Here is a 19,453-nt window from a genome sequence, read left to right as displayed (position 1 = left end):
ATTATTTACCAAATTCATGTTCTCAGGTGCTTATACACCAGAAATTTGCTAATTTTTAATTTTAAAACATTTATTTTTAGCCCATTTTTTCATAATAGAAAAACTCTCTGAACTTTTGACTCAGATGTGTAATGCTGTGACAGTGACTGAGTCACACATTTAAAATTGTCTCTATAAATGAAATAAAAACCATTTTAATACCCAGATTGATACCTTGCATAGTTGCCCAAATTCAACTTTGTTTTCCTCCTTTGTAAAAGCTCTGCATATGTGCATATTCCACAAAAGAAAAACTCTATTTTGGTTTTTGTATTTGTACATTTTAAATATCCATAGAGAAGCAGAACCAAAGTCAAATTCCTTGTTTGTGTATAGAAACATGGTTAATAAAGCTGATTCTCCTTCTATGTATGAATTTATGAATGAAATCATGTTGCTCCTCATCAAATCTGTCATTTTCATTCTTAAATTGGTGCATAAAACTATTTGTGCCAGCAGGAATGTCTGGCCAGTGGGAGAGGCAGAAAATTTACAGATGACCCTGCAGAACTGTGGAGCCACAAATAATCCAGAATGTAGATGTGACACTATAAAATATTATAGGCTACATGCGCTACGCCTCAGTCAGAGACATCTTCAGTTACACTGTAACACAGACTGCTGCTTCAACATCTACAGTAACTCTTTGAAGAAACATGGATGATGTGAAGTATGTTTAATTTTCCTTTGTGATTGGAAGTGGTTGTGTTTTAGTGCAAAATCTAAATATCCATATATCGCACATGGCTGAATGACAAGAAACTCCTTGATTCCACCAGGTGTTGGTTGTTCCCTGTACCTCTTCCTCCTCCTCCACCTCATCTGATTATTCCATTTTTATGTTTCTTTCGCATTTTTATAATAATAAACCTGGATTTCAGTGTCGGAGCACAAGGATTTTCCAACTCAGACTCCCACTGAGTTGGAGAGTCAGTGGCAGTGTTTATCAAATGAAAACATGCGTGCTTACCCAAACACACACATGCATACGATGAAGCGTCTTATCGCACGCTGTGTTAAGACCGCACACATTTACACACACTCAGGGTAAATATGATACCGGGGATTTCTCTCCTCAAAATTTGTCATTTAGATGGGTGCAGCTTTCTTACAAATACACACTCATATGCATACGTTTAAAAATACACAGATACCACAAACAAACACACACAGTTATCACAAACACACAAAAGGGGATTATTATTATCACATACACACATGCAGGAAGCTTAAAAATGATTTTTTATTTCTCACACACTTGAGCACACATATGGCACACACAAACACAAACTGACACATGAGAAGGGTTAACTACACACACACACACACACGCACACTCACACACGCACACACACACACACACACTCACGCCGCATGCACATGCTTTCCTCACGTAGTCTAATCTCAAGGAAAAGAGGCAGAGACGGTTAGGCAGCGGCTGCGAACGAGGATTTACTGCACCTTCTTCCTCATCCTAAGCAGCCTGCTACAAAACACGCACACACACACATGCACACACACACCCCAACACGCACTCACACACACAAAGCTTATTCAACAAAAATACATATCATGCTGGTGGAAGGGAGTCCATGGAAGGGAGAAGAGTCCAAACTTTTTGCCACATGGATCAAAATCATGGGCCAAAACAAAAGTGTTTTTCTTTCATTTCAACAGCAAACTGAGCTACAGAAATTTAATTAAACAAATAAATTAGTCTAATTTTTATGGATGGGATATATGTAAGTTATTATAAATCCAAAACTTAAAAAGATTTGTCAGGTTTACCTCATTAAGAGAAAAGCGTCCAGTTTTCAGATGATTGATGTTCAGAGTATTGATTGAAGAAAAAAAATAAAAGAGATTTGTTGAGTTCTGAGTAATACAACAAAGCATTTAGGTCACCCGTTCTTTAAAAACTCTTCCTGTATTTAACCATTGTTAAAGTAATGAAAGCAGACCTGGGTGCAGAAAAGTTTGCTTTTGAGTAAAAGTTTCATATATGCGAAATTTGCAGGAGAAAGCAAAATATTCTGGTTCTTCATAGAAAAATACTTTGTCTTTTTGTTATTCAGACATCCACTTATAGTGTACACAGACTAAAAATGTATGTTTTGTTTAGTTTAACGATAGTTTTACACAATTGAAATTAAATTATGCAGTCCTCAAGTGTTAAGCAGATTAAATATGAAAATCTCGACCAAATGAGCACAAAAATCCTGCAGAATGAGCCTAATTTATAAACATAAAATACTTTTTGTTCTAGCCAATAAATACTACTGTAAAAATATTTTAGTTCATGGTGATTTTGCCCTAAATAAAAAGTCAAATTTGTATTAATCTTGAATTGAATAATATGACCAAAAGCCATAAAAGTTAATGTTGCTCCTTAGTAAGAACAGCATCCTCACTGAGGAGGATTACGGTGGCAGCATCATGCCTGGAGGCCATTTTGAATCCACAAACACAAAGATTTGAACAAGATGTTTGACTGAGTTTATGAAACTTCTTTTGAAAACTAGGACAATTTTTACTCTGGATAGACATATAAAAACTGAAGTTCTCACATTTTCTATGTTGCCATCAATAAATTAAAGATACAGATAAGCAAATAATTAACTTACTTTTATAAATAAGAAAACAAAAAAATTACATAGCCTAATTTTCAATAACATAAAGTTTCTTTAGTGTATGCTTGATCAGTTGTAGAGAAGGATGCATCTGCAGCTAAAAACAATAGTTTGATACTTTTGTGATGGCAAAAGGTACTTAATAGTAGTTGTTTGTTTGTTTGTTTGTTTGCTTGCTTGCTTGTTTGTTTGTTTGTTTGTTTGTTTGTTTGTTTGTTTGTTTGTTTGTTTGTTTGTTTGTTTGTTTGTTTGTTTTTCTGAAATTGAACCACCAGTTGAGGAGTTTTAGGTAGAACATATTTACATCTGAAATGCAAAACATATATATTTTTTTTACATTTTTCTTTTAATTACTGCTCTGAGTGTTTTGTTCTTTCAGCAAATGGCAATTTTTAGAGTCTGTATATTCCAGTTAGTGATTAGTCATTTACTAAATAGTTAATGATGATTCCAATAATCAATTAATCACGATTAATACGATTAATCATTTCAGCCCTGCTGTCCATTTCTCTTTATACTTTGACAGATTTTCTTAGTTTAGTTTTTTTTAGTTAGTTTTGTTGCCTATTGACCCTCTAATGAATTTTTCTGCCCCTATCAGGATGACAGGCTTCTGGGTCACATAAAAATAGAGAACAACCTTTTGTGCTCTGGTTTAATCAACATGTTTGTTGGACTAGTTTGGTGTTTTAGTTGGGAGTATCACTGCTGTCCAGGGCTTTACGCTTGATTTGACACATTTGTTTCTGTTCTGGATTTGCCTGGAAGTCTCTCTACTCCAAATGTTGATGTTCTTCAGCTGTCAGTTCATTTGGCTTGACCACCATCTGAACATGGCTTTTAGTTCAAGAGCAGTTGGTGCCTAAACGTCCATATGTCAGATTTCAAAAATTTTTGAACATGGGTAAGAAATGGCAAAGGAAAATTTTGCTAAAATCCTATTTGTTATCTCTTTTTGTCCACACTCTCCTTTTTGCTGCTGCCATGATGACTCATGTTTCAATGAAACTTTAAAATGTCCCTCTGGATGAATTGGATCCCTTTTTCTTTTTTTTCCCTAAGTTATGTAACACAAACAGCTTTTGGTAAAATAGTGAGGACCTGAATCATCCTCTGGGTCAGTGGAAATGAAATCTGCTGTCTTAATTTAACCTAAAAATAAAAATATCTGCTTTAGCAAAAATATTTGTAAAATTTATTTAAAAAGCTCATTGCTGTGAAATTCATTTTTACCAGTATTAATCATGGCATAGACAGAGAATAAGGAAGAGATTCTGGAGTTTTATTAAAAAATAAAACAAACTTCTAGAATGAGGTTCTACTTTGATTTCATTCATAAATGTTTAGTGCTGACAGACATTTTGCAACTGAAAACACAGAAAAACTCTTTTAGTTCTAACAGATAAAACAGCTTGCAGATCCAGCCCAATCTTATCTATCTCTAAACTGAGAAAATGATTTTACTGGTCTGCATAGAGTTTTATGGTTTCTAGACTATTTCAATCATATAAATATTCTAGTTATTCTGGCTGAAAAGCTTATTTTGTTTGTTGAATTTTATTCAAAATGTGATTTAAAAAATAGTAAGTAATTGAAACTACTTTCAGTTTAAATTGCCAACTATGGGCACCACTGTCTTGTCTCAATTTACCACATTGATTTCTGCTCAGCTGCCAAACTGGTACCCAATTAATCAATTAATGCATCCAATCAAAATGCATCCAAACTAAAAAGAGAACAACTGTCAAGGGGTGAATGGATGTGGCAAATCTAAAACACAGACAGCTGCTCAAATCAGGATTCTTAAAGTTTTAATGGAAAATGAAGATTTTACCGATAGGTTTTTACAAAAAATAAACTTGCAGAAAGCTAAGGAAGAGTCCTTGAATCTATTCAGATTTTTTATTTTAAATGGTGAGATGGTGGAAAGTAGTGAAGGAACCAAATTATGTGAGTGAAGCTGAAGAGCAGAGAGACTGAGGAGAAAGAATAAAAACAGAAACAAACTAAAACAAGACTCAAAAAATCAGAAAACTAAAAGAAAAGCATTTGGCAATAATCTAGGAAACTGAACAAAACACAGAAATGAAGAAAATAACTCAACGGAATGAACAGAACGTAAACCCACCAAAAAGAAACAAACAAAAAGAAAAATAACTCCAAAGGTCCAGATTTTGGAACCATGATAAATAGCTTCCATATCTTGGATATTTTTGTGGCTTTTTCTTAAAATGACAAATTTTTGAAAATTTGTTCAACAATATTTTAAGAAAAGTTCATACATTTTGGTTCTAATATCTTTTGGTTTCAAAAGAAACCATCTCCATCTATTCTGGCAAAATTTCCATTGAATTACACTAAAATGATGCAATAAAACATGTGCACCAAGAAATAAAAAGCAGCTAAATATGAACACTCTGCTCATCCCAACACTAAAGCAGATTATCTACAGAAGCTCCACCTAAAGCTAGATGTTTAGGAGCAGACTGAGGAGGATCCGAGTGCAGAAACGTCAAATCTGCACAATAAGAGAAGACAGACGGCTGGCGAGCAGTTTGAACAGACACACAGCGATGTGACAAAGACGGCGAACGCAACTCGCATTCCTCACTTGCCCACATTTGTCACATCAGGCATCTGAAGTACACGCCTGAACGACTGAGTGTGAGCGGATGTGAACGCGTGGAGATGAACTTCGATTTGACACTTTCTAGCAGACACCCGATCCAGAGGGAGATGTGTCCAATCAGCTGTGAATTTGGTCCACAGTGTGTGTGTGTGTGTGTGTGTGTGTGTGTGTGTGTGTGTGTGTGTGTGTGACTTACTGCTAGCAATAAATTTTTTCCCAGTCTGCAGTCATTTTCAGTGTCAGTGCATGCTATTTTCTAGACTATTATTGTAATAATATAATAAATTCATTAAATTTATGTCTCTTTAAGGTCTAACATGTCTAATTTAAAACCATATATATGGAATTTTATTTCTACTAAATTTTGTTCAGCTCAATCCAGTTAATTTCAATATATCTCAAATCTTCAGATGAATTTACACATGATGTCATTTGATCCTTATTTAAAAGAAAGAAGGAATCTGTCCGAGTAAACTCAGCTGGTTGCATCAAATCAAACAAAAATGTGGTGATAGTAGAAAGAAACAGCTGTCCTTTAAAACAAGACAACCTGGAAGTGAGAAGATGGAGCACTGACACAGGAGTTTAACAGACAATCTGTTAGCCAGTAGCGCTAACTATGGAGTAAAAACCAAAGAGAGAACTCATATTTCAGCAGCAGCAGATCTCCGGAAGACATCGTTCAGAAAAGAGACACAGAAACATTGGACCAAGTTTATCCCCTATGGGAATTTATAAGTGACATAAAAAATGTAAATGCTGTTCTGGATTTAACCAGAAGCCAACAAAAAGAGGCTAAAATGTGATCTCTTGTTTCATATTGGATTACTAACTAATAAAATACTTTTTTTATGTTTTTAATACTCAGAAACTTACAATCAATTAGATGTGCAAGTTGTTTATCAGTTTAAATCATTCTCTCAGTTCAATCATTTCAAATTCCTGCATAAATTTCAATGTTGTTTCTCGATGTCTTTCATGCATTAAGACATTAAGAAACCTCAGTGGCCTCCACCAGCACAGGAGTGTCTTCGCTTTAAACTGTGGTGTATATCAGAAGAGCTTTGGCTTTTAAATGATTACAAACGCAGCTCCAAAAGAAAAACATTTAAAATTTTTATGCTAGATTTTTTCCAGAGAGAGCTATTAAACCCTGAAAACATGAACCTCATGTCATATATCATTCTGTTTATATATATTTTTGCACACATATATATATTTAACAATGTAGGTCTCCACTGATTGCATGAATGTATAAAGGAAAGTAATAAAGGGAATATGTGAAAAGTTTGTGTGTGTGCTGGGAGAAAAAAGAAAATGCGTGAATCAGAGCATAAAGATGTGTGTTTGTGTCCCAGGAAGCTCCATGATTCACTCCCTTGTTACCCATCAGGCCTATCGCGCAGCCGATCAGGCCCTGGTTACACAGCTGAGTGAACGACCGGCGCGACCTTATTGAACGCTGTGTTTGAAGATGATGCAACATGACGGCCGGTCGCGCTTCTGCTTTAAAAGAAGAAAATTCAAAGCTTTTCTTAGTCCGCAACTGAACATGCAGCAGAAAAAGTAAAAATAAAAAAAAGAAATGAGGAGCAAGACAGTGGCATGCCGGGTTTACCCTGCCTACCCTGACTATGACAAAATGAGAGATGATAATGATATCCTGGCAGCTTTAACAATTAATAACAAAGAAGAAATGGAAGTCTAAAAGAAAGTATTTAGACTTTTAGGTTTTTCCTCATTTGGCGGCATTACCGTCTAAAACTTTAATGCATTTCATTTAGATTCCATGTGACTAAGTGGCTAAATTGTGAAATTAAAGGGGAAAAAAACTGATTAAGGTGTGGCATCTATTTATATTTAATCCTCTGAGTCAACACTTTGTCAAACCTCCTTTCACTGCAGTTACAGCTGCAGTGAAAGTCTTTAAAAGTGTGACTGTAGAGGCGCACCTCCAAAGACTGAAACTTCTGTCCATTGTTTTTTAGGCAAAGTAGCTCAGTCTCAGTCAGACCGGACTGAGAGCATCTTTAAAAATCTGTGAGGATTAATTTTCATTTTGTCACATAATACATGGCTTGTGGAAAAGTCAAACCATGCATTCCGTGTGACAGCCTATCACTAAAGTTTGTGTTTGTAAAGAAACAAAATGTGGAAAAAGTGTGAATAATTTTGCAAGGCACTGAAAATTGTTTTCTGACTAGGAGAAATTGCAGTTTGCCATATGATCCAGTAGAGGGCAGACTATAACCAAATTACAAAAACATCACAGAGATTACCTGGTGAAAATATTGGCCTATTTTAAAAGCAATCCGCCATAACATCTATTATCAAGCCGTAAAGTTATTTTTGGGTAGTAAATCTCTATATGCCAAGAACGAGTTAACTTTATTCCAAAACCAGAAGCAGGATCTCTGTCCACACACACAAGTCAAGTTTGGCAGGTTTCACAGCGTCACAAGTTAAGTGTAAGCCAAAGTGAAACCGGATTTATTCAGGAAAGGTGAATCATCTACAGATGAACTGAATAAAAAATGCTGACACGCAATATAAATGAAAAAAAAAACTCGCATGCAGAACAAGTTTTAGATAAGAGGCAATAAATAAAAAACACAAAAATGATAAAGATCACACAGGTAGATGAGCAATACCACAGGTAAAATGAAAAAACACAACCACAGAAAATAAAAATAAAAATTACAGCTTCTTACTGACACAATGAGGGACAAAAGAGGACAGGACATATTTTAGTTGTTTTTGTTATCACTGTGGAGGCTTACCCAGACTGAATGGCAGAACTATGCAGATGTGTTTTCTCCTCTTCAGTAATTCACTCGTTTTATGTCCAAGTCTTTTACTGGTTGTTTCAATAAACCATCATGGTGTCATAAAAAGGCTGCAGATATTGTAAACATTTTTCCCTCACATGTTACATTCTTGTTTCTGAGAAACATTTAACGGAAAAGCTTCACTTGCATGTTTTCTTACAAGTTCTTTTTTTTAAATAAATTGTCCTTAAAGTTACAGATTGTCTGAAAGATATTTAGATCTGCAATGATTATTTTAATAATCAATTATTCTATTGATAATTCTGACGATTAATCTGCTAAAAAATATTGACACATTCTGCAGATTTTCTATTTATCCACTCATTTTTTAAAATAATATTGGAAATACATTATAAAACACAAATAAACAATCCAATTTCTTTTTAAATAAGAACATAATTTATTGCCTAAAATACAATAACATACCATCTCTAGTGAATATTCAATCATTTGTAGCAAAGGAGGCAAACACAGCTAAAAAATATTTCTAACATTGATGTGAAAATCTCAGGTTTTTCTGCTCAACTTAAGATCAAAACAGTGCAAACTGATGTAGAGACTTTCTTTTGATTAACCAATTAATAACTATGTAGCAAACGATGCTTAAAGGAAGATTTTTCAAATGTTTTAGTTTTAGTTTTTTACTATATTTTAACCAGGTGAAGTCAAAACACCCTTTTAAAATGTTCTTGTTTGAACATATTTACAGACAAATAATGTTGTTTTATCTTAAATACAAATGTGTAGATTTTGTACAGTTTTGGATTAATTACTGTTCCAAATAATTGGAAGGGCTGACCTTTGAATCTACTGTTATGATTATCTCAATAATAACAGCTTCAACCCTGAATGTCTTATGTGCTGCTTATCATAACATCATCATATTTGATAATCTTTCCGTCCTGAGTCACCACAGTCTGCTCCCACGTTTCAAGTTTCCCGTTTTTCCTTTCAACGCGTTGGACCTTCACCTTTCCAGTTTGCGGTAAGCTACTGGGAAGGTCCTTCGCGGCTTCGTGGTTTAACTTCAGCTTCATGAGTTGGGCCGTGATGTCCGTCCCACCTGCAGCCTCTTGTCTGTTTCTGTTCTCTGCCGGCTTTGTGGCGGGATGCTTGGGCAGTCCAATGTGGCCACGCAGAGGTTTGATTTCTGGTCTGGGTGTCCGCTCCCATTTCAGTAGATCTGGGCCTTTATTGTCTCTTTTTTCTGGTAGCTGATTCCTGTTGATCAGGTTTCCCCTCGGTTTCATTGGTGATGCAGATCTGGGTCTGGGTCTGGCGGCGTGTTCACGTGATGGTGGCTTTAGGAGGTTTTGGACATTTTTAGGTGGTGTACTGCTTTCTATAACTGTTCTTCCAGTTACTCGAATTTCGTCTATGATGCTAACCATGGTGGCCCTGTTTCCGGGGTCCGGCTCCACCATCTTGCACACAATGTCGCAGTAGGGCTGACCTTGCATGACCTCCTTGACTTTAGCAGGACAGACGGAGGGCGTGTGGAGCCGGACCCGGGCGTAGAGCTCAGCGATGATCTTCCCCATGGCCCAGACATCTGAACGCTGATTTCGCTGGCTTCGCCACCGGAGAACCTCCGGAGCTGAGTACGCCTCGTTCCCCATGTCTATGGCCGAGTTTAGGCCATGTCTGAAAAACTTTGCCAGTCCCAGGTCGATGATGACTGCTCTGTTTGTCGCATGTTCCACCTGACAGGAAACAGTTAAGGAAGTCATAAATTAAATCAATTCAATTAAAAATGCATTCATGAGATGAAAAATACAGTTTATAACTTTTTATTGCAATAGCCACTGGTGAAAAAGCTACATATGCATTCAAAAATGATCATAGTCTTAAAAATAAACTACCCTGTCATAAGTAATTACCTGAAATAGTGTTAAAGTTTATTTTGAAGCTCTAAATGTGCATTTGGATATTAAGGTTGTAAACAGGGGTGGCCATTTATCACATCATTTATCATTTATCATGAAAAATTTCTTGCTATGGGATTTTTTATTTATGGTTTTCTGTGTTTGTTAGATTAAAGTTTGGTGGGGGGTTTTTTCTTTATAGTAGAAGATAATATTTGATAAAACGTATCACAGTAATAGTGCTGGTCAGAACTGCTGCAGAAATTACAACTGAATTCTGCCAGATTTTTAATAAATTTAGCTACAGATGGTGACCTGAACGCATTAAAGAAAGCTTTTACATTTTTCTTAAGGGTGCCTGTTTTGTAAGTCTCCTCAGCTACTTCTCTCATTCCGTCAACGGTATTTTGTGTTCATTCCAAAGATCATATTTGCTTTACAACTTTCTGCCACCTGGAGATTGATTTTGCTGCCTGGCTAATAAGGTAGTTGTGTTGGTTTTTATTTTTGCATATCCTCTTTGGATAACAGTCCAGTGGCTTCTTCGCTCTCTTTTAATCTGCTCACTCTGATTCAATATCAGATTTTCAAAAAGCACATTTATAAAACTATTAAATGACTTCCTTCTGCAGAACGATGCTAAAAATTGGGATTTTTTAAGAGCAACATTACAGTTATTGTCTTCAACAAAACTTGAAGTAGGTAAAAAAAACAGTAATTGTGGCATTCAAATCTTTCTTACCATTTACAGTAATCACAAAATGTGTTTACTCCACCTCCTTTTGAACAACTCTGTGCTCATGTTTGTGTAACTTTTGGTGCTGATCTTAGTGTCGACTCACCATGATGTTTTCAGGCTTCAGATCTTGATGGACGATGTCGTTTAGGTGGAGGTGCATCAGCCCTTCACACATACCGCTAATGATGGTGACTTTAGTTGATGGAGTCAACTGAAAAAGGAGGAAGATCAAGTTCAAACCAATATTACCTTTAGGCCAAAATTTAGCTGCATGTTGGAAGAATGTAATGTGAATTTGTCAGGACATGCAAACCGGTGGTGAAGCAATATATGTTAACTATAAAATAACCAGACACAACTTTCATCTTTCAAAACTGAAGCAATTAAATAAACACAAACTATATAACTGTTATAGATATTTATAATAAAGGCAGAAGCTAAATCCTGTAAGATGGTTTTATTTTGTATCACATTTGTATCTCTCTTGAGGCTAAAAGAAATTTAGAATTGAAGAACGCAGTTTAAAGGTGTTGGTCACTGAGAGACTAAAGAAAAAACCTGAAAATTATATTTAAAATGTAAATAACAGATAACTCCACAAAAAATACATATAACATGGTTACAAACACGTTTTGAGCTGCGAGGAAGGATCTAAGACAATGCTTCTTTGTCCAACCAGGATGCAGCTGTGTGTGACTGAATGACATAAAATAACCTTAGGTATATTTTTATTTGCTTTTGTTTTAAAAGTATCCTTACCTGTATTTTGGATTTTGCTGACTGGAAGATAGTTGTCTCCAAATCCTCTCCAAATATAAACTCCAGTGGAATAATCCATTTACCATCAGTGAGCGTTATGTTGCCCAGAAGCTTCACTATGTTGGGATGTTCTGCTTTGCTGCACAACAAATGGTGAAGAGAAGAAACAGAAGATTAAAAATAAAATAAAATCATAACATTCACTGACAAAAGGGCAGGAAATCATCTGGGTTATACAGTACTGCACAGTAGGGAAGCTGAAGGGAAAAACAATTATCAAATTGTTCTATCAGTTTAAAGCTAAAACTTTTAGCCTACACATTTAGTTAACCCTTTATTTAAAATGCAGCACAACCACCTGAATGCAGAAGCTCATTCACCAACAAACAGAGTCCAGTTTTGTTCAAATCTAAATCATGTTTAGATTCTGAGGCAAGATTTGAAAACGGATTAGGGATGCATCGATATGAAAACTTGGGCCGATATTGTTATCCACCATAAATACTGCTGTTATTCCCAATAAAAAATATTTGCTGACATTATATATAAACTCTGTGTATTTCTGCACACTTGTGACAAAGTGAAACCCCGGCATTGCTTCTCTCCTTCAGTTAAACATGACTGAACAAACCGTTCCAAACCTGCCTCTCCTGAAAAACAAACACTTAATGAACACAAATGGACCCAGTTTTACTTCTCAGACTTGTACAGAGCTGAAAAAAATGACTAATATCAGTCAATAACAATGTTGATGCAGGCATTAGGTGCATCCCTAAAAACAGTCTCCATCCACTCTGCCTGAGCTCAAGGTGTTTAGCAAACGAAAAAGCCAAAGACTTGAATATTGTAAACTTGAAATCATATTTTATTTTCCTTCAATTGTGCAATTATGCACAATGATGCACTATTGTGTGATGGTCTGCCACATAAAATCTCAAGAACAGACATCAAAGTTTATGGTTATTTTGTGCTAAAATGGTGATTGGTTTTGCAAGGTGCAGGAGTCTGCAACCTTTGCAAGACAAGGAGCCATTTTTGCCCTCAGTTCAGTTAAATAAAATGTCACAAATATTGTTTATTACTTCTGTTTTTATAACTGCATGGCTGTGACTGTGTGTCACAGCAGTTACAGCCCCACAAACACAAATATTTCTCATGAAAAACATTCCTGATACACTTCTTTAGGACACCAGTCACATTAAAAAGTCTGGTTCGTAACATTAAACTGCACATAGTAACTGTATTTAAATTTGTGTAGGTTGCATGTGTATTTTTTAAACTCAGAATCTTGTCCTTACTTGTAAACTTCACATTCTCTCTCCAGATCTTTCCGATCGATGAGATGTTGGGGGACTTTCTTCACTGCAGCCCAGGTGCCTTTGTATTGTTGCCGGTAGACTTTCCCAAAGCAGCCTTTAGCGAGCGTTGCTGTGGACCACGCCATGCTGGAGGAACAGGCAAGACTGGAGAGTTAAAACAGGGCAGCACCATTAAAACCTCAATAAATACTCTAATTAGAGAGATGGACTGATTACTATGCGGTGAAAGCTACACTGTCTCAATTGATTTAATAATTTGATGCTATGGTATGTTCTACTGTGATGTAATTTCCTGTGTAAATTAAAACACGTGCTGTGAAAAAGGAAAAGCTACATCCAGCGGTGGCAACGCCTTCAGGAATTTTCAGGATATTTTTATAAAAACAGAATCAAGTGGAAATTTCTCATATGGACATTTGACTCTGGAGCTGCTGCAACATTCAGCTGCATGAAGGATGATGGAGACCAGAAACAGAGTCTGTTACTCTGATAATATTAATGATCTTAATCCAACATATTGATTAGATCTAATTTAATCATAGAAGCCTCCAGATGCTCACCTATGGAACAACTTCACAGATGTTGGCTTAGTTGTTGTTATAATTTTTACTATTAGATATTCCTAACCAAATGTTACCTTCAAATAAATATCTGCATTACAATTAACTTGGTCTTTAGCCTTTTATTAATTTTAAATTATTCTATTTATTTAACTTTATTATCTAGTTGCATTTACTGTAATACAAGCTTCAATAGAAAAGAGTAAAAATATCCTTTATTGTCCACAATGGGGGGATTTCTGGAGATTGTCAGATATGTACCAGGTTAGCTCAGAACCAACTGAGGACAAATATTGTTGCCTACACAGAAATTAATATTTAATCATTCCTGCTGTTTGACAGCAAATCCTAAAAACTTCAAATCTGTTGCCTGAAATAATTTTTTGCCTCAGAAACTCAAAATGTGTCTGTGTTTTTACAGAAGCTGTCACATTAAAAGAACATTTTCCTCCAGTCCAAACAATATTTACAAACCTTCAGTCACAATATTTTCTAAATAAAAATGAATAAATGATTAATTAATACTGTTAATAATTAATTGATTATGAACATTCTTTAAGATATGCTGACAGAGCAGATTATTTCCAGCAACTGGATCAAGTTTCTTAAAAAGGGAGTGTCATTTATGATGAACAGGTTCAGGGTTTCTGTGGAACTGCACAGGAGGAAGTACAATAAATTAGGTGAACATGAAACCAAACAACTGGATAAATATGTAAAACATCAAGAATAATGTTCACAAGCATAAAGTAAGTAAAGAAAAATCTTAAAAATAAAATTGTTGTCAAGCTTTTCATGTGCTGTGTAAATAAGATCAGCCCTGATCTAAACACATTCAAATCTTCAGACTTCTGTGGAAAATTTCACACAGTCAGTGGTGCATAAAAAAGCAGACAAACCTGTTAACCCAGAAATGAAAAGTTTATCATTGGACAGGCTGACACAGGAACAGCTGACATGCTAACCTGTGTTTTACAGCATGAAAGTGAAAAACATAATTTCTAATGGAGTTCATTTACACAAAGTGGCCAGATTGAGGAGTTTCACAACAACAGAAATATCTAAAACTCTTCATTTAGTTTTGTACTGAACTATAAACTGAATCCACTGCTCTCTCAACATTTGTCCTAAAAATGCAGGTATTGATCATCTCCTACCTTTTTGCTCTTGAAGGGAAGAAGGTCCGTCAGGTCTGAACATGAGTTTGCATAGCTGTCTCTCTTTATCCCTGACAAACCACACCTTCTTTCTTTGTGACCCATTTCCTGAAACAGAAATACCTGCTCGTTGTTTTAAAAGGAGCTTACCGTAAGTAAGCAAAACCAATGATAAGCAGGTGCGTCACGGTTGGGGTGAGTAAAGGAGCGAGTTTCCCTGAGATGATTCATGGAAAACACACTTTGAGAAAAACAACGTATATGATGAAGTACAGTTCTCAATAAGTGGAGGTCTTATTTTTGCCTTTTCACTTCTTTGTTGAGATTATTTTGCTTGAAAATAAAATTAAGTTGATGATAAAGTTTTTATGTACATATAAAGAAAAGATAAACATCTCTTTTTCCCCCATGTTTTCAAACAGATTCTACCTTCGGGACGGTTTATTTGCAGTTGGGATGTTTCTTTAGTTTTGTGTTTGGCCTCCATGTTGTTGTCTACTGGATGTCAAGTTTCAGTGAGTGGGAGGTTTGAATCATGTTGAGACGGAAACTCTGCTCTCCACTTCCACACTCCACAAATATTCCCCAAATCTTCCGATTAGCTTTTCTTCTTTCACTTTCATTTCTAAATACTTTAATTTAGCAAAATATCGCCGGAGCATTACTGTGAGGGAAAAAAAAAGACAATTAATATTGAATATTCTACATTACATCAGAGTTTTAATCACCCTTGAATTACAATGCAGACAGTTGGTGTGACAGACACAAAGCTAAAAAAAGAACAAGAATGATAGTTTATAAGGTAGAAATATTTTATTATTAAAGTTGCACTTGTTGCATTTTTGGATCTAGACAAATTTAAAGGGATTCAGACTAAATGGAGAGCATAAAGGGTTATTTAAAACATTTTTAGGCAGAATAGTACTGTTTACACTGTTCAGCAAATATGATTATTTTTATATATGTATGCTAAAATGTAAAACATAAATATCAGGTATATTTTGTTAAATATTTCAGCATCCATTTTATTACAAGATATTGTACATTGGTATAAATATTGAAATATAGTGTACACAGAATATCAAGGCAACAGTGTTTATAAATATTTATATAAGTATGAATATTTATAGGCTATAAAAACAGAAGCAACAGCCACAGTTCTTCAAACATCTTTTTTCTGGATGTAAACATAAAGCTGGGGAAACATTCATTCATTATTAAACTGGTTAGGCTGTTCTGTTGCAGAAAACAAAACACAAACTGTATCCTCAGAATGAACTTTTCTTTCACTCTGTAGCTTTAAATCACAAACTGAAATGTGAATGAAGTGTTAAAAGGCATTGCTCTGATTTAGCCGAGTTGGAAAGTTTCAGAAATTCTGCCACCGCGATGAAAAGAACAGTGTAACAGCGCCATCTGTTGGTCGACCGAGCATCAGAATAAACATTTAATGAAATCAATTTAACTTCAACAGTAATTCTCAAATCAAATTTGAATTATGTAAATTAATATGTTCCTTTTGCAAGTAATACTTGACAAAGTTAATAAAAAGTATATTTAAAGTAAAAAACAACAACGTTATTTTAGTAACTCATACACGTTTTTTATTGTATGTTTGTTTTTTGATCACAACGTTTTCAACGGTAAAAAGAACAGGACTTGTTTAAGCCAATGGGCAATTATTCTATAACTTGGTTATCTTTATGTTAGAAGAGATTGAACTTTCAAGAAAATCAATAATCAATGCGTGGATGTGCCATAACTTTCTCTGTCTGAGCAGAAACAAAATAAAAGTTATTATGTTTAAGCAGGAATGATCCTGAGTCAGCACGCAGCTTCAGTTATTACAGAAACTACTGAGATCTGGGGGTAGGGATATAAAGACAAAGTCTGTTAACGACTTTGTTAATGTCTTTCTAAATGAATCCATCATTGAGAAGACGTTTTGGCCGACTGTACTTTGCAGTTTTTTTTTTTTTTTTTTTTTTTTTTTTTTTTTTAATTCAACCAGATTGGAGAATTTTCTGGTTTGGAAGCCATGCAACGTTTTAAATGATAGTCTGGGTTCTTGTTGACATCTTGGATGAGTTGTTGATGTGCTCTTGGAGAAATGTTAGTATGTTTGGCATGGGTTTAATAGTATTTCCATTAATAAACCAAATTGTTATTTTTCTAAACAGTTTTTTTGTAAATAGAGGTGCTTGTTTAATATTTTGGGAGGCTGATGCTGCTTGAATGTGGCCTCCAACAACTCTCTACAATAACTGATTATTAACTAATGTAATTAATCTATGCATATATCTAAACCCCGCTTTTCCTTGTAGGGCTGCTGGAGCTCTGGTGGCTATCTCAATCCATCCCAGGACTAAAGGCAATTGCATTTGCATATAGAACCCTAACGCAAACATCTAAACGTCTGAAAAATTCAATAAAAATCTGTTTTGATTTCAAACGTCTATGTTGTTTGATTTTGAGTTCACGCCTGAACATTTCGGTCTCCTCCAGTCTTTACAAAGACGTGGATTTCTCGTGGGAACAGGGAAAACAGCGTTTCGTTTACAGCTTTATTAGCTGCTGAAACTGGAAGGTCGTTGACAAAAGGCTGGCGCACAAAGAGGTGCTAATGCTTCCCACGTACCGAGGCGGCAGATGACATGCAAATGTGTTGAGCTGCTGAAAAAAGGCTGCGGATAAAGTCATGCTTTGGTGGATCCAAAAGCAACAATCATATACCTTATGCGCTGATTTAATCCCATTTGTTCTTATTTCATGTCCAACCAAGAGGCGAACCAACGTTACGCACGGATATGGCACATTTTACGCACAAAATGAAATGGATCTCATTGTATTTATTTTATCACCTGATCCAATGTAGTTAAGGTAGAAGAGTGCATTTCATCATCCAGCATTTATAGGTTTTGCTACAGCGTTTGAAATACGTCATTTTCATATGGAAATCTCTCGATCAGCTCCGACTTGCCAGCAAACAGACAGGCATCGAGATTAACAAAAATTATATGGAGTTTTGAGTTTTTAGATTTAAAACCAATAAAACGGACTGTTTTCACACTATTTCCTCTTGCTTTGAATTCATGCAGTCCAAACTCACATCTGGAGAGAAGCAGATAGTTGGAGGACGTAAGGCACTATTTACAGATTATAACTGTATTGAGAACTTTTTGAACTGTTTTTAAGCTCTTGAACAGCACGGTTTGGATTTTATAGATGTTTATAATGAATTATTGTCATAGAGTAAAGCTAAATTAAACAAAGAATTGATTTCTGAGAGGAGATCCAGAGGAAGAACGCAGACAACCTGGCGCTCCAGAGGACCCCGATCAAATCCCCCCTCCCACTCCCCACTGTGGAGCTGGTGGCGTCCATGTGCCCCTAACTGTGAACAGCACGCGCCCCCAAGGTGTCACAATCTCGTGCGGAACTGATTTACATGCATGACAAACATCCGTGAAGCCAGTGGGGAGCTCCGAGGTAAATGAAGACGACTCTTCCGAGCTTCACGGAAATCTGATAGATGTGGAACTGGAGGCTTCTGTTCACACGAACCCAGATCTGACTGAACTGAAGAACATCTCCAGTATAAAACATGTTCAGGTAAAGAGTGCGCAGCTGTTCTCATCCAATTCACAGGATTGACGGGATGTTTTCTGACTGTTGAAGCTGCGCACGTGGGGATTTACAGATATCTGATGCGTAAAATCAAAGAGTGAGGATTTTGTTCCTATGGAAACAAAACTTTTCACTTCAACTCTTCACATGACAACATTTGCTATGTAGCATAGATTCTAACAGTTTTGTTGCTTTAAACTTGTAATAATTAGATATACCATAATAAAACGTATAATACTCAGTTCATTGTTATCAATATGTTATTGTTTTTCACGTATTTTCCCTTAATTTATATTAGTACCGTTTTAATTATTTACTTGCAGATTTAAAAAAAAAAATGTGTTTGTTTTCTTCGGTTATTTTAATTAATTTCTTTTTTAAGATAAAATTCTGGGAAGATTTTTTATTCTTCTGACACATGATAGGGAAACAGCCAGGAATATACACTATATGATATATTTCTAAATATATACTATTATATATTTAGATATGGCACGCTATGAAACACATACAAAATCCAATAGATAAGGTAGCAGTGAAGTGTTTTAGAATGTCTTTTCTAGTACAACTTCAGGTGATTTTATGTGGTTCTTCTGGTTCGGAGGGGATGGAAAGTGAACCTGTAGGGCATGTGTCAATTCCAAATGAGCTCAGAAATGTTACATATTAGTATTTAATAGATAAACTTAGATGAAATTGAATTCTGTGTCATAAAAATGTAAGAAAATATCCGACAAAATGATTTATTTTTTTTTTCTTTTTAAGTAAATTAGCTTAAAAAGGAGCTGGCTTTTGTCAAACGTCAGAGAATCCGTCATTTTACGCGCAAGGCGCCAAAGTTAACCTTTCACCAGCAGTTAAAAGGTTAAGCCAAAAATAAACATCTGTTTTGTTTTGGCAGAAAACATGTAAAAAAATCGATCCTTCTCGTTCAACAGCTTAAAACTCATTAAAACTTTTACCACAACTTTTCTCCAATACAGTTCACGCGTGTGCGTGGTGTGGGAACGTGGGGTCAAGTCTCTTCACAGCAGACAGACTTTGTCAGAGATGCATCAGATTTAGCAGGTAATAAAGTGAGGATGAAGCTTCCCGATCCACATTCCCACGATGAGAACAGAGCTGCAGGACACGCTCCCACTGTCACACGTCCAGCCTGTGCGACGTTTGTCTGCGTGTTGCAAAGAGTTTGTGCCGTTTGCCGTTTACGCACCGAGAACATGTAGTTACCAACAACAATTGTGAAGGGTTAAAACTAATCATTGTTTTATCATTTTTATTTGAGTGTTTTATCTCGGTGT

General features: G+C 35.6%; 1 protein-coding gene across 2 annotated transcripts; it reads right to left on the bottom strand.

Moving 5' to 3' along the window:
• Positions 1-8,472: 8,472 nt before the first annotated feature.
• On the bottom strand, positions 8,473-17,645 carry LOC106965129 (probable myosin light chain kinase DDB_G0282429). Of its 2 annotated transcripts, XM_015061044.1 has the most exons (6): positions 17,635-17,645; positions 14,526-14,580; positions 12,788-12,934; positions 11,490-11,628; positions 10,834-10,941; positions 8,473-9,829 (listed from the first exon to the last, which is right to left on the bottom strand). In XM_015061044.1, the coding sequence occupies exons 3-6, from the start codon at positions 12,931-12,933 to the stop codon at positions 8,981-8,983; spliced, it is 1,242 nt and encodes a 413-aa protein (XP_014916530.1). In that variant the 5' UTR covers position 12,934; positions 14,526-14,580; positions 17,635-17,645; the 3' UTR covers positions 8,473-8,980. The 2 variants fall into 2 exon arrangements, with proteins under 2 accessions (XP_014916530.1, XP_014916532.1); XM_015061046.1 differs by lacking the exon at positions 17,635-17,645 and having other exon boundaries at positions 12,788-12,952; positions 14,526-14,565.
• Between the last annotated feature and the right edge of the window lie 1,808 nt (positions 17,646-19,453).

Source organism: Poecilia latipinna, unplaced genomic scaffold (genome assembly GCF_001443285.1).
Source record: "Poecilia latipinna isolate Pla-1442-1.1 unplaced genomic scaffold, P_latipinna-1.0 Scaffold1773, whole genome shotgun sequence".
Taxonomy (NCBI): Eukaryota; Metazoa; Chordata; class Actinopteri; order Cyprinodontiformes; family Poeciliidae; genus Poecilia; species Poecilia latipinna.
Note: the sequence above shows the minus strand (reverse complement) of the source record. Positions and strands in the feature narration are given on the sequence as shown.